The following is a 16,071-nucleotide window of genomic DNA, read 5'->3' on the forward strand; positions in this document are numbered from 1 at the left end:
TTGTTCAGTTTGCGGTTATTGTCCCTCTGTGTATTTGTGTGTGGCTGTGTATGTGTATGTACATGCGTGCACATACGTATCATTGCCAGGATCTTTGGGTTTTACAACTGTCCCCGTCATATTTTCAGAGGTGATGACAAGCACAGAGAAATGAGTTGCCTCTCAGAAAAGGGCGACCAATTATTGTTTGGTATTTTTATTGGTCCAAAAGAGTTTTAAAAATACAAATGATTGTATTTTTATGGTGGTCACGCTCCATGCTGGTCTCCTTTTGTGTTCTGCCTCCTCTGGAGGCCACTGAGTTCTAGCTCTTAGTTTGGATGGAAGACAGACGGGTCGACCGGGTTTGTGGTTCTGCTCCGGAACAAGCTGCTTTTAGATCACGATTTTTCGCCAGAGACACAGGGCCCGATACTGTTTCACTCACTTCCCTCCCATTACATTACAACTCAGCTTGCCCTAATCATGATCGTACTCTACTGACTACAAACACAAAGCGACACCAAGGCTTCCAATGGATTTCAAATGCCCTCTAAACAGGGAATCCAAATTTTGTTGTTGACAACTATTAACTTTCCATGAATGTGTGTCAGCTATTGTTTGGGACATTTGAGACTTTAAATATTTGTTACCCATTTCACAATTAATTAATGCTGCATTTCATTATGTTTCTTTCACTGATGACAAAATATATATTATAGGTCAGTAACTATGTGATTGTGGCCTTTACCACCAAATTAACAGTAGTTCATTTGTAAACAATCTTTGTATGCATAGTTTTGTGTGTGTTGCACAGTACTGCCCAGCTCTGCAACTCTCTATCTCACATAGTTATCTCAATGATTTGTCGATTAAAGGGATATGTCACTGATTTTCAACCAGCTTTGCATCAAAACACTTGGGTAGTATGTATAAATGAATTGTGGTTAACTTCCCTTCATCTAACCAGTGCTTAGATATCCCTCCCCCCTTGTTAAAACTCCACCTAATGACGCAAATTGATGCAAAACACATTGTCAGAGTTCTGCGGGCTCTCAGGCTGTTGCTCAAACAACAGGCTGTACTTACATACTTCCATTTGGCCTGCCACCCATGCCGCCTACGTGAGCACAAAGAGTTTAGAAGCAGATCAAGAGGCAAACCCGCCCTCTACTCTCTCTCTCTCTCTCTCTCTCTCTGTCAACACTTCGATATGCTGATTGAATACAACCTACCTCTTGCACCAGATGTCTTTAGAACCACATGTCATTGCTGTGTTTAGCTGTAATAGTGAAAGTTTGTGAAGAGGAAGTGGGTGCCATACTGTTTCCTGCACAGAGAAAATGGAGGCTGATAAAACTGAGATCAAACAGTAAAACTAAGCAGCGCTAATCAAATAGAAACCATGATTGGGTTTCTGAGTCGCATATTTCTCGCCTCAAATGTTTTCAGAAACATGTTTAAGCTTACTGTTTAACTGTAATACAAGGTCTTTTGATACCTGCTAACCACCATTGTTTCACACATGTGAGTTTGCAATAACATCCCCTACCAGCAGGAGTGTTTATTCATCTGGTGCGGCACTGTGCATTCTGGTAGTTGTAGTCTACCTCTTGAGCAAATGTGTCCTTTTTCTCTATTTTCTGTTGTCATGTAGCACTAATTTCAAGTACTTTTATCTTTCTACTACATAGACAGCCTAGTTTTATCAAAATGCCATCTTGCGGGGCACCTGGTGGCTCAGTTGGTAGAGCAGGAGCCCCATGTACAGAGTTTGTGTCCTCACTGCAGCGGCTGCAGGTTTGAGTCTAGCCCTGGTCCTTTGCTGCATGTCATCCCCTTTCTCTCTCCCCCTTTCATGCTACATCTCTCATGTCTAATAACATCAATAAAAGCCCCCAAAAATACCTAAATGGAAAAAAACGCCATTTTGAAGTGAAATACTTCTTTAATTAACTACTATTTTGCAAAAATCAACGCCATGTGCAAAGTCAAGGTCAGTAAAAGGTAACTGCCCATCAGCACTTTTACGGAGAACTTGGTCCCCTCCTATCAGCTCGTTGATAAAGTTATCAGAGTCAAAACAGTATGGCTGTAAACATTGGGGAGCCGTGTGTGGGAGACAACTGAGACAGACGTCATGGTTTCCCCAGGAGGATACACACTCACTGAGACAGACAGTCCACACCGCAACGCCTGGCCCATAGAGTCATGGTAGCTGCCTATCGTAGGTGGTCTGCTTCAGCGGGAGGTGTGTGTGGTTGGAGAGTGGGATGACATATGCACAGCGGTTTAATGATAAAAGCCTGTGTGTGTGTGTGTGTGTGTGTGTGTGTGTGTGTGAGAGAGAGAGAGAGAGAGATGCGGGAGTATAGCTCAGAGATAAAATGAATGGCTGCTGTTCTCATCATAACAATCGCGCTACTGGAAGGAGCCCCCCCCCCGCTCCCAAAAAGGCATATGGCTGCCCTGCGCCTTGCCTGTCAACAAAAAGCCATTTCTCTTCGAAGAGTATGTTTTGACTTTGAGAATTCTGACAGAATTCCTTGCCCTCTTTCCCATATCCATAGCTCACGTGACTCTCTCATACGCCGGTGCAACGTTTAATGTTTTTCTGCACCATTTCACAGAAGGCAGAGCGACGTGGCTAAATATTTCATCGAAGGGTTGTTATTTTGTGCGACCAGGCCAAAGCAAACTTAAGTGTGGTAAAGAATGTAATCATTTATCTAGGACCAGGGGCGACATGCTCAATTTGACCTGGGCTCTGTGGTGCCCATAGGGACAGGGAGCAGGGGTGTGCATGAGTGCATATGTATATGTTTCAGTGCGTATTTGGGAGAACAAGGTATGTAAAAACTATTGAGCTGCTACAACTAGAGGCCAGATCTTTGGTTTGTTTGTACTTCCTCTTGTGTTTACTGCATGTGGAGATAAGCATGTTCCAGCGTCAGTCTTGTGTAATCTGTTGGGGGCTCATCAGGGCTTCTTGATGTGGAGATCGTGACTGTTATAATGTGTGTAGCTTTAGTGCTCAAGTGCCTACATCCCTTGGAAAAGTACCTCTTCAGCCCGCTCACTTAAAATGAGGGAAGCATAAGAGAATAAACGAGGAAACCCATATCAACCTTGCCTCTTTCTCTCACAAAAAAAATCCCATCTAACACACTCATTGCAATCATGAATTGCTGGGAATTGTATCTGACTTTGCTAGTGTGAAGCTTTCCCATCATTCCCTGAAGGGTTTCATGTCCCTATCGCTTGTGGATTGACCTGCCAGAGCCTTTAGTTTGGCTGTATAATGACTGTCATTAACCTATCAAGATCTGCCGAAGGGTCCTGACTGCTTTTTCCCACCCCCTCTTGCCACTCTCCCTCCATTGCCAAAAACCAAGATGGCTCCTTTAAATCCTTGCTCGCGCCCTCCGGGGAGCAGAGAACACCAAAGTCTACAGTCTAATTGGATTCATTTGTAAAATAGCTGTGGAGATTTGGACATTATCTATCTATGTACCCATGACTGGAATGCAGCTTATTCCTCCCCCACTGGACATGTTTTACCCCGTCACCATCTCAGTTAAAGTTTGGTCTCTCGATGGCCTGAAGTGCTTTTTGTGTCTTTTATTGGGTTCTCATGTTCATTAAATAATGAATTCTTTTTAGTGCATGTGCCTTTCTTTTGTACAAGACAAGCCCTGATCTGAGAAAGGACCACTTGGGTCAAATGTGGAATTAATTCTTTGCAGCAGCGGGTGAATGGTGCTTTGTCTGCCTGTAGAAAAAAAACACACTACTAAAGAATAGTTGGAGACAGGAAAATAGATACTTTATGCCAGTGTGTAGATCTCAGGGAGTCCATTGACTTTTCAAATTTGAGTACTTTTTTTTTTTAAATCAAGGGACTTTTTTAGTCAAAGGAATTCAGGGTGTGCTTGTGGAAATTATAAGTCACCATGTCACCATGTCCTGTCACCAGATGTGCGATCCCTTTGTAACTAATTTGTAGACCTCTGGAGTCTCATTGCATCGTGCTGTGTCCTTCCCCAGCTGCATCTGCTAGTGTTTTGTTTGGTACAGCTCGGAGCGTTTTGTGTTTTTTGTGTCTGTGCTTGTGTGTCTGTGTGCCTGTGAATGTGTCCTTGAGTGTGTTTGTGTTCCGTTTTGCGGATGTTCATCAGATAAAGGCTTTTGAACACCACAACTGGCTATTACACCGCCACTTTAGCAACATGAGGTTAGCCGCAGAAAGCCAGATGCAAGGACTTGTCCCCTGAGTCAATGGGCTGAATTAACTCTTAATGTAATGCTGCTAAACTGGTACTGAAGCTGCTTTGGTCACACCATCCAGTGGCTGTGTTGTTTACACCTCTCCACTAAGTCTTTTCTCTTCATGGATCCAAGTAAAATTGTCTTAACCCAAGCTGTACAGTAGAGGCCTTATTGCTGCTCATCTTTGAGATGCTAGGCCAGAATGGAAGACATTATGGCAGGAAATTAGAAAATGCAGCCAGAAGCTGAGCACAATATTCAGTGTCTAGATTCATCTTCTTGATGAATTGTCAATGAGACAATTTCTTTTAGTGGTACTTTGGTACCACAAGGTCTCTGGATATGATTGTCCAGTTGGGTGCATTGTTCAAACACAACTTAACATTTCAGGCTCAGTCTCAGTTCCATTTTAGGATTGATTTTAGGATATTATTGATGGTCTGTAAGGTTTTAATTGGTCTGGCGCTGCCTTATCCAGAACAATTACTGTGCTCCACTTAGAACACTGAGGGCCACTGATCAGATGCTCCTGGATCTTCCCAGAACTAATGCACAAAACCAGCTGTGAATAGCTTACCCATACAAATCAAAACTTCTCTAACAATAGAAACTTTTAAGTTGCTGCTGAAGTTCTGCCTTTTTTCATTGTTAGTTACTTTGAGCATGACAACTAAAATTGATTTATTCTTTTGTTGTGCCTCATCCTTTGTTGTGCTGCAGTTTGCTGTATTATGTTTATTCTCTCCTATGTTCCCATTGTTGTTTGCTTCTGTATTTATCTGTTTTATATTTTGACTGTCAAGCATTTTGGTCAACTGTGTGTTTTTTTTTTTTTTAAATGTGCTTTACAAATAAAGTTTGACTTGACTTGGCAGTCTAAACTTTTCTGCCCATGACTCTTAATCTGTGGGATTGTAATATGCTTGTTTCACATTAATATGCTGCTAACCTCAGCTCCCCCTCTTTTATATTACTGTCCATTTCTCTCCAGATTGAGAACCTGTTGGAGCAGTTAAAGGATAAGGACAAACAGCTGGCAGGGTTGAGGGAAAGGGTCCAGGGTCTTCAAACTGACTCCAGCAACACCGACACAGCCCTGGCCACACTGGAGGAAGCCCTCTCAGAAAAGGTAAAGAAGGGATGAAGGGACGATAAAGTTGACCTTGTTTAAAAAGCCAAAGAATAGGCAGAAGCTGAAGATGGAGGTCACGCAAAGCGTGCAACAGCTGCTGGGAAGAGATAGTTGTTCAGGGTTCCCATGGTCATTAAAATTTCTGGAAAAGTTATGAAATTAGAAAAACTGTTTTCCATTGCATTTAAAATCTAGTGCTGCACTGCGTGATTATTGATTTGATCCTCAGGTTTATAACGTGCTGCTCTAGACTATTGGCATATGCAGACAATGGTGGCAGAAATGTCTAACCTAATAAGACAGCAAGCCCTCGCAGTTTGCTTATCCATAAATGCCTGGGAAGTGTGTGTTTATAGGCCTACCCATTTTAAACTACTAAAATTAAGTCATGGAAATGTGCTGAAATATCATTAAAAAGTTTTGAAAACGTATTGTAAAAAATGGGTGGAAATCCTGATTGTTGCTCTATTGAATAGTTGCTGAAAGGATGCTGAGAAAAATAACGCACACTATTGATGAGAAGTTTGTTTGTCAGATGCAGACAACAAAACCTTACAAAATTAAAATATTTGACAAACACTTGGCCTAGAAGGGTCTGGAAATTTTTACCCGTTGAGGCATGTTGGTCTTTCAGGAAGCTGGTATACAACATACAGCTTAATGAAGTTGCGTGCTTTGCTATGACTCACTGCCATAAATTACTGACATGGCCTCCTGATTTACAGAGCTTGGACCACACTAGATGAGGTCCTCTCTGAAAACAGTAAGGGAGAGAAGGAGAAGGGAGGTCTAAGGTGAACATAGACAGAGGATTAGTCCCTGTCTGTAGCTAGCTGTGCTGAACATAGGGAGGGAATGATCTATAGAATAAGAGGAGGATAGAAGTTTTGAAAGGGGGAGGAATGGAGGGATGGAAAAGAGGAATGGCAGAAGAGGCACAGCGCTGATGGAAGAGGTGGCCTCAGAATTCAGGGAGGGAGAGGTCAAGGAATGTAAGGGTGGAGGCAGAGTAAAAAATGAGTAACTTCTGCAAGACATATGAAAGAAGAAGAGAAAGAACAGAGCTGGCAAGAGGAATACAGTTACAAAGGATCAGACTGGGATGGAAATTCAGACACAGATAACACAGCCACGCACATAGAGTGGAAACAATTAGCAGCTGTGACCGTGACTGAACATTATTCAGGATTCCTGCAGATCCTTAATGAGTCTTAAAAGGCATTGAATTCATTAATCTAAAAATAAGGCCTTAACTGGTATTGAAATGTCTTAAATCAATCTTTCAAAAGTCTTAAAAATGCTAAGACAAGGGAACTAGAAATATGAGTGTTTTTTGACATTGTATTGTCTAAAAATAAATGGTGGCTTTTTTTTTCTTTTTTACCAAACCCCTCTTCTTAAACTAGTTATAATTGGAATTGAGTCGGTGGAATCTCACATGCAAATTGAGAAACACACAAATTTGCAGAAAAAAACTTTCAAACAAATGCCAAGTATTTTCCAGTTCTAACCAGATCTAACTTTTTCAGTGAACTGGAATGTTTTATGCAAGAATAAACATTTGGGAAAAATTGTCCTTATCATTAAGTAAAACATGTTGGTTCATGTTTTTTTTTTCTTTTTAATTTTAATTATTGTACAATTCGTTTTAAATTCAATCCTGGGTGGCGTTAAAAAGTCTTGAAAAGTATTTAATTTAACTTGCCTTAAGCTGTAGGAACCCTGTAATGAGAGAGACTGTACCATAAAGTTTTAATGGTATATGTGCAGTCCCAGTCCAATGTTAGTAAAATATAAATATCATTGCTTTCTTAACTGGATTTACTTGCCTAAATAACACATCAAATGTGCATCATATGCATCCATATGCAAAGGAAGATACACTGCTAAGTAAAACCACACAGCTAAAAAACTGCCATGTGAATCAAGGTGAACTAAGGAGTGAACGGGTGAGTCAGTGGACAGGCTGGATGTTGGTCGTAAACACACGTTTTTTGTTTTCTGGCAACATGAGAAAGCGGCTGGTCTCCATAAAGCCTCACCTTAACACCACTGAGCTAGTACTCCGCCACTAACACTACAACATGAATGGTCTCGCTGGCCACTGTGGTATTTTGTTGTGCTTTGTAATGCACTGCATTTTATGGTACATGCACATTTACGTAATAAAACCGCACTGATTTTCTCGGATTCTCAGGTAAATGCGTGTCTTTCGAGAAGTTGGAGTGCTAATGGTGTTTTTCTTCCTACACAAGCCTTTAGTGATGTGTTTATGCATTTGCACTCATAGTTACAGGGTGCCAGCGATTTCTAATTGGAGACAGGCTTGAACACAGGGCAGTTTTGATTTACTTAGTGTACTGACCACGGAGATGTCAAATCCAAGTCTGGAAGTATATACACTTTACCTTGAACTGACTGGCTTGATTTCAGTGTGGCTCGATCTTGCTGAGCTTTGTTGCATGTTTGAAGTTGTTGCGAACACGCATATGTTGGTGCTACAGTCTTAAAAAATGATTGCTTTGACGCTGCAGGCTTAAAAATGGTTCCCATTTACGTGTTTGTTTGTACTGCAGGCTAAAAAATGGATACTGGTTTACATTTTGTTGGCACTGGCTGCTGCTTAAGAGTTTATAGAGTTCCCAATTAGGACAGATGCGGATGTCCAGCTGTACTTTCCCAGTGGCTGCTACATTTTTATGTGTTTCTAGTGTGCACATATATGTTTATGCCTAAATATTTCTGTTTGCAACATTAGCTTGTGTTACTTGTACTCTGACCTGCCAAATGTATACACATCTTAGGGACTGTAGGAAGTCCATGTATCTACCTTTTGCAGAGAGGTGCGGGTAACCTGCTCCCATTCATTAAGGGTTTTAAGGATTGCAATCATTGCTTTAACGAAAGGAGGAATTCCCAGTAAGTGCGAGTCATAAGCTTGCATTGATTAAGTCTCTGCCTTTTGTACACACCAATTAGACGCTTTGGTGGGTCCTTGGATCCGTCTGGCTCTGGCAGAGCACCGAAAAGATGATCAAACTTGACCATCTAGAGGAAGTAAAAGGTTTCAATAAACCTGCAGAAGGATCATTACCAGCTGCCCTTGTGCGATGGCCACTGCAGTTCAACAAACCAACCCTAGTCTGGGCCTCACACAGACTGGACATCTCTTTCCCCAACCTCCTCACCAACTGAGTGATGTGAATCATGGCTCGTTCCAAGGATCAGTTGAAAATATTCTACGAGATCTCCCATGACAGAATTAAGAGTGGTGCAGTTCTCCCATTTGATGTAGCTGTGAATGAATCCAAACAGTGACAAGGATTTTACTAAATAAAAATTAATACTCCCCCAATGATAAATCTTAGTCAGGGTTAGAGAGGGTTGGGATGATGGAGGTAGCTGCAGCAGCAAACAGCATTGACATGAGCATGTAAGGTTATAATGTCCATGCTATATAAGGCTGTTTTAAGATTCATGTTTCTTTTTTCTTTCTTTTTTTTTTTTACATTGTTTTTAAACTGCCTGTAGATAGCTTGTTTATACAAGTACACATCATGTCTATCTATCTATCTATCTATCTATCTATCTATCTATCTATCCATCTATCTATCTATCTGCATGCCTGCATGAATATGATGGGATGTTACTTGCCAACACTAGATGCAAATCAACCAATACAAGTGTTACTTCAGTGTTCTGCCTGAACTAGCACAATGCTTCATAACTGACATTTCGAAAGAATAGTGTTAAAACTGGCTCAAAGTTCTAACAGTCTGAAATCTGAGCATCGTAACTCAATGTTTTTTAAGCAGTTCTGAACCAGAGATACAACGTAAGTGCTGAGTCAGCCAACAACGCCTCCTCAATAAAAGATAATTATGTTTTTTACACAATGTTAAGTGCTGTGACACTGATTGTGTGAAAGTAGGTTAAGTGGTGTCAGACACAGAGGTGCTTGTGTTCTTGACAGGTATGAACAGATATGTGACTGTGTGTGTGTGTGTGTGTGTGTGTGTGTGGGTGTGCGTGCGTGCGTGCGTTGTCTCCGTCTTGTCGGCTGCAATTACTTCCACTGATTGTGTTGAATGTTTTTAACTGCACTGATTTTAAATCCATTCAGTCGACAAGAAAAAGAATTGTTTGCATTGTGCTTGCAGGAATCAGTATATTAATAGACAAGATGTTGGCTGATGTGTTTTTCATTCAGCACATAGATGTTTTCACTTAAAATGATCTTTTATCACCTAAATTTGTTTTTGTTGCCGACAGACTTTGAAATGAATAACATAATGGCACAATAAACTGTAAATCCTTTCTCTGCCTTGGCCCATCTGTTTACCCAGAAACCACTTCTGATGCAGCCTACATATAATTCAGCTGTGATGAGGAGAACGTTGGCGAGCTTTTCAGACTTTGTGGTCAACACAGGGTGTGTGTAATGTGTTTACAAGAGCGAGTGTGTGTGTTGCTAATCACACTCCCTGTCACAAACCTGCTCTTGGAGCCAATCGCTAGCCACAGTGCTGTGGTTCTAATTAACAGGCTGGGGCACTGTGCCCAAGCCAAGCCCTGCTCTTTGGTGTGTGTGTGCTCGTCTGCAATGTTATGTGTGTGTATTTTTGTTGTGTTTACATGTGCGCCACACTTTTTATTATCACATCCTGGTCTCTTTCCCTAAACCCCAAACATCCTAGAGATATTTCATAATGTGGGGAAAACACCCAGGACCTATTAGCCATGTGGTCTCTCTCCCTCTCTGTTCTCCCTCTCTCGCCCTCTCCTCCAAAGCCCACTATGCAGCGTGTTACTGTGCCAGGTCTAGTTAGTGGGTGTATTTGTCCAATTACCCAGGGGTTTAAAGCTGCCAATCATGCAGCGATGCCACATCGTAAAGCCTCATTGCTGAGCTGTGCTCTGTGCCTAAATAAACACCTGAGTAAACACCTTGATAATCACTTCAGTCCACACCTTAACACACACATACACCTTAACACACACCTACTACACACACCTTGCATGCTCCGCCACCCATGGTGTGGACCTGGTCTCAGGCCAATGCCCAAAGCCGTGGTCCTCCCGCTGTCCAATGTGATTAGAGAATAGAGAAAATTATGATGTAAACATTCCAGCTCAGTTTATCAGCAGTCAGTGTGGAGTTATTAGGAAGTGATCTACAGTATTGTCCAATCCGCTCTCTATAAATCTGTCTTTGTCCCTCAACTCTTCTCTTGTTTCCTCTGTCTCTGTCTTTTCTACTTGGCTCTGATCTCCTCATGTCCCTGCTATTATTTATGGCAGTGTTATTTATGACAGGCATTTATGAGTTTGTCTTTGGCCTCACTTGGTGAGGCATGCTGGCGAGCCTAAACAGCGAGAGACTGGATCAAATTTTTCAGTAATGATAGGAAAGAACTGTAATCACACAGGGGCTGACAACCCTTTGCACACTGGAAGCAAAACACACATTTCTTTTTTTTTTTTTAAACATATGTTTATTGATTTTAAAACATTTAACAAGTCATGCATGCAGAAACCCCACCCTCCCACCACTTTTAGAACATATGGCATTGAATAAAAAAAGAGAAAAGAACTGACAGAAAAAAGAAAAATAACAATTACAATAATGTGAAATAAATTAAAATAAACTACATAAGGAAAAACAAACCACACACACACACACACACACACAAAAAACAAACAACAAAAAAGTAAGGGGCCTAGGGCTGTACCCAACTCAGAATTATGCCAGTTGAATCAGATTCTGCCATTCAATATGAATATTCAGTGATTTTTTTTTTTTCTCATATAAAGTTTTAAGATTTGAACGGGGCTCAGTGTGACAGCAGCTTTCACTTAATACAGTAAACAACATAACAGCGGTAACAATGAATCAGCAGTCTGCAACAACAATTTTTGCTGACACTAGATATCAAATAAATGACTGTGTTGTATGAAGTTGCTGTAAGCTGTAAATTCACAATTTCTTAGAGACAAGATAATATTAACTCAGAGGCTTACTGCACAAAGTGTCTCCTCCTTTGTGCCAATGCATCTCATTTGCTGCAGCCTTTACCGAAAAATAGCATGAAAGTCAAGAGCACTCACTCCACAACAACGTCTGGGGACCAAAACGTCCTTAGAAGCAAACTGCTAATTAAACTGACAAGCAAAGAAGAAAAAACAAAAAAAAACAACTGCTAGACTTGAAGCAATTTCAGTTGACTGAGGGGTTTCTGACTGATGAATTGAATCTTTGACTTTTTAGGGTACAGCCTTAAAAGGGCCAAAGGCAAAACTTTACAGTCAATATTAAGGCATTAAAAATAACAGTAAAAAAATACAGGCACACATTATGGACTGAGTACAGCACACCGTCCTCACAATAACATTATTAAAAGCACACATTTCTTAAATGTGACATTTTGATGCAGATAATAGCCACCTTGGCCCTTCCTGCTCTCACAACTCTCACCAAACCTTCCTCTTTTCTTTTGTTTTTTTTACGACCTCAGGAGCGAGTGATTGAGAATCTGCGTGAGCAGAAGGAGCGGGAAGACAGGGTTCGGCTAGAGGAGCTGGAACAGATGAGGAAGGAGAACCAGGCATTAAAGGAGAAACTTTCGGCCCTGCAACCCCAGAAACTGTCCCCAAGTCAACCTGCTAACTCTGTCCCAACCCAGAACCAGAGGCCCGATGGAGAGGTCAGTATGGATTGTTTTCATGTAGTTATTAAACCTAAAGTAGTAAAAAAAGGTGTGTGTGTGTGTGTGTGTGTGTGTGTGTGTGGCATGCAGTATTACTAATTCGTATAAATATGTATGGCTATTGTATGACTTTTAATGTGAGATATGCAAAACAACACTTGTGGCTAAAACATTGCGCATGTTGATACGATCACGGTACACAAGATTGATAGCCTGGTATGTGTGTGGACTGCAGACAAATGGCCATTAATATTTCATCGTAACAGACTCACACATGCTCATAACAGACTCACACATGCTCCGCCACTTGTGCCGAGTTGAAAAAATGAGTCCAAACACAAAATCCCATTTCACAGACCTCATAAAACAAATAATAACAAGTATCTTCCTCGAAACCTTTTACTGTTGAATACTTCAAACGGACATTGCAATGCTTTATAATTATTTTTTTTTACTGTATAAAAAGAATTAAAAGAATTTACTTTTACAACCACTCTGCAGTGGTTGTAATATGCTTCTTGCACTCTGTATTTACACTGCTTACATCTACAGTAGTGGTAATTCCACTCTCTTACCTCCCTGTGTGCATCCACATTATTGTTAGCAACTCCCAAGCAAAGGGCCTGCCTGCACTTTGTCCCACAGGATAAAGGGATGAATTAAGAGAGAGTGATTTATGGACGTAAAAGATCCCTCTATCCCTGTTCGGATGCCAAGTAAGAGGCCTGGCTGTCTTTTTTTTCCCTCTTATTCCTCTCCCAGGCTTACAAGCCAGGACAGAATCTCGCCCTGCCAGAATTTATGAGAATGTTTTCTTTTATTCTCATAAAAAGCATACACACATCTCATTCCTGTGAAATGATATCTTGTTGAATGTGGACGCGGCACCACATGAAAGGGACAGCAGCTCAATAACTCTTTGTAGTGAGCAGATTCACACTCTGATAGAAGTGTTGCCATAATTGGCCTATTTTGTGTACTCAGCAGCAATCAGGTCTGTTATGTAAACTTGCAGATACTTCAAAAACACGGATGCTGTTTGTATGTTTTTCTTTGTGAGTATGACTGTGTGTTTCTTTCAGTGTGCCTGTGCATGCGTGCCAGCACCGAAACAACTGGTGATGTGCGAATGTGTGAATGTCTGCATGTGTTCAAGTGTGTCCAGTATGCTATGAACAGCAAAAGCTGTGTAGTACTAGCAAAAGCTGAACTTATAAGCCAAGCCATTGTCAAACCCCACTTTGACATGGCAATTGCATTCTTCTGCATACTGGCTATTTCCTGCATTATCACTCTAAAAGTGCTGTGGTCACTCATCTCAGTCAAGGTGGCTGAATGAACACTGAAGTCAGGATAGCAGACGTACAATATGGGTCATCTTCCGCTACACGCTGAAAATCTGCCCTATGCTAGCACTTTAGGGATGTAGTCAACCAAGAATAATCTTGGTCAGCTGAAATTCTACCTACTCTTCAACTAATTGATTGGTCAATGGCGAAGAAAAAAACTGCATGTATCTCTAAATTAACTTGATCGGCCACAGAGCACTAAGTGGATTCTATGTGGTCACTTGTGTGTCCATCAAAGCATTTTTAACGCCAGTGTGTTCTTTGAATTCTTTGTGTTGTTACCGCCGTGTATTTACACAATGCTACATATGGCAGCAGAACACTGAACGCTGTGATGTAAAAAAAACAAGAAGAAAAAGTGAGTAATTTAATCAGGACATTTTCTTATTTTATTACTTTAAAAAATGTGTTTTGCTAAAGAGAAACTAAATGTGCTTATCTTAAATAGTCTAATAACGAAATTTCCTGTGCAAATTAGCTAAATTCTACTTGTGACTGTCAGTTGTTTTTAATGCAGATACATTACTGTTGCTCTGTAAAATTATTGCATTTCCGTGACGTCATGTTTTCAGGAATTAAGTTTTTTTTTTTCTCAAGCCAGTATACAGTAAATGTTTTTGAAACTGTCGCATTACTACCAATAGTTGTATGAGAAGCATCCTTATTTGAGATTAATTTCAAATGGCCCCAAAAATGGAGAAATAAGCCTGTTGCCTGACAGCCATTTACCTCTCATGCAGATGTAGCATTTGCGTTTGCCATCAGGTTGTGTATACGCGGTGGCCCACTCACTGTATCTGCAGATGTTTGTATTACTGACTCAGTCAAGCTGTTAGCGGAGCTTTTTATTTTGACCTCAGTGCTTTGTTGACTTCTCTGCATCCTCATCCTCTTCCCATAAAACAGTATTTGTTGATTCCAAGGTTAATAAAGGACTTCTGAAACTAAACACTAGCTCTTCAAAGAGAAAATTGTAAAGATCCTCAGGGAAGGCAGTGACCTTTCCAGAGAGGCTCGGCTTAAATCAGCAAGGAGGCACCACACCTTAACTCACTTTTGAGTCCTGTTCAAAAGACTCTATTCAATCCAGGGGGTGTCATATATAATTACTTTTTTGGTTCCTTTTGTTGTTGTTGTTGTTGTTGTTCTCTGTGTCTTTTTGATGATAATGTAGAGATCAGACTAATCAGACATTGATTTTTGCATGAACAGATATATAATAAGATTGAATGCTGTCATATGTAAGATATTCAGGGACAGATATTAGCATGAGAAGTCAAAACTTTCTTAACGCTACCCAGCCACAGTGCAGCTGGGAATCCTGTGACCCAGTTCAGATCCTGGTGGCCACACATATTTAACTTATTTGTAATATTTACACTTCGGAGACATTTCCAGGAATGATAATAATAATTTAGTGACCAAATATGTAATCGTATCTTTACTGGCCTTCCCCCTCCTGTCATAATATCACAAATTCTTGTCGGACCCGTCGTCCTCTCAGCCGCTGCTTTCCTCATGTCTGTGTTTTCCACTGAAAGAACATAACAAACTCTGGACCACTTAAGCCTAATGCATTTTGTGCAAGCTAAGATTGGGTTTGATGTGTGTGCACAAGTGTATGAGGCTAGGTGTGGAGGTAATGGGGGTGAGGATGAGGTAAACAGTGACTCTGCTTACCTTCCAGAGGGCCAAGTGTTCCCCTTTTACACACCATGTAATCCCAAGTGTAGACACTAGTGTATACACCAATCGGCAACCTTCAGGGTAGAAAAATGAAGCCAACACCAAGTGGCCAAAAACTGCAGTTTCTTGAATGGCCACTTGGGGCTGGCTCCAGAAGTGAGTCAGTCCCCATTGGCACATGTTAAAATGCTCAACTTTAAAGCAAAAAAAACCCAAACAAAAAAATAAACCCAAACAAAACAAAAAACAAAATGATGAAGGCCAAAGTACCAAACTGGAGTAAATTTGCAAATCCCAAGATAGTGAAGAAATGTCACTTCCTTCTTTCCCGTATGAGTGGCTAATACTTGTTGCCTTTGATGGTTGGATAGGTTAGGTTTAGGCCAGAATGTCAGACTAAGCCAAGAGGAGGGCAGAGAAAGGCAAGCTGTTCCTTTGCTGTCCTAGGAAACATAAATCAGCAACTGGAGGCTTTAAAATGGGAGTCCACAAACTATGTCTATTATTTTATACAGTCGATGTTATATGCATGCAGTGTTGTGCTTATGTGGCTTTTTATTGCTGCAAAAATCCACTATATATTGTTGTATAATGACAACTAATTGATAATTGATTAATAAGTTTGAGTAATTTTTAAGAAAAATAAGGCCAAATTGCCTGATTCCAGGTTTCTTCACTCCTCTGTGACAGTAAACTGAATTTCTTTGGGATGGAGACAAACAAGATGTCACAGTGGCCTTTGGGAAATACTGATCAACATTTTTCACCATTGTATAACATTTTGAAGACCAAACAATTGATCAGTTATTCCAGAAAATATTCAACAGGTGAATTGACAGTAGAAATAGTTGCTAGTTGCAGATGTATTTTTGTGGTCGCATGGGGCATATACTGAATATTGTAAACATGTTTGGACTCATTTATGTTCACAATAGATACTGACTGAGGA

General features: G+C 40.7%; 1 protein-coding gene across 4 annotated transcripts in view; it reads left to right on the forward strand.

Moving 5' to 3' along the window:
* The window catches only part of LOC121946446 (ERC protein 2), a 191,855-nt gene that overhangs the window by 64,117 nt on the left and 111,667 nt on the right, over window positions 1-16,071 (forward strand). For all 4 annotated transcript variants that reach the window (XM_088082112.1, XM_088082109.1, XM_088082111.1 and 1 more), the window contains 2 exons: window positions 5,240-5,377; window positions 11,896-12,084. In XM_088082112.1, coding sequence (XP_087938238.1) covers window positions 5,240-5,377; window positions 11,896-12,084 — 327 coding nt within the window. The remainder of the gene's footprint in view (window positions 1-5,239; window positions 5,378-11,895; window positions 12,085-16,071) is intronic.

The sequence above is a fragment of the Plectropomus leopardus genome, chromosome 9 (assembly GCF_026936395.1).
Source record: "Plectropomus leopardus strain MGB_pleo_1.0 chromosome 9, ASM2693639v1, whole genome shotgun sequence".
Taxonomy (NCBI): Eukaryota; Metazoa; Chordata; class Actinopteri; order Perciformes; family Serranidae; genus Plectropomus; species Plectropomus leopardus.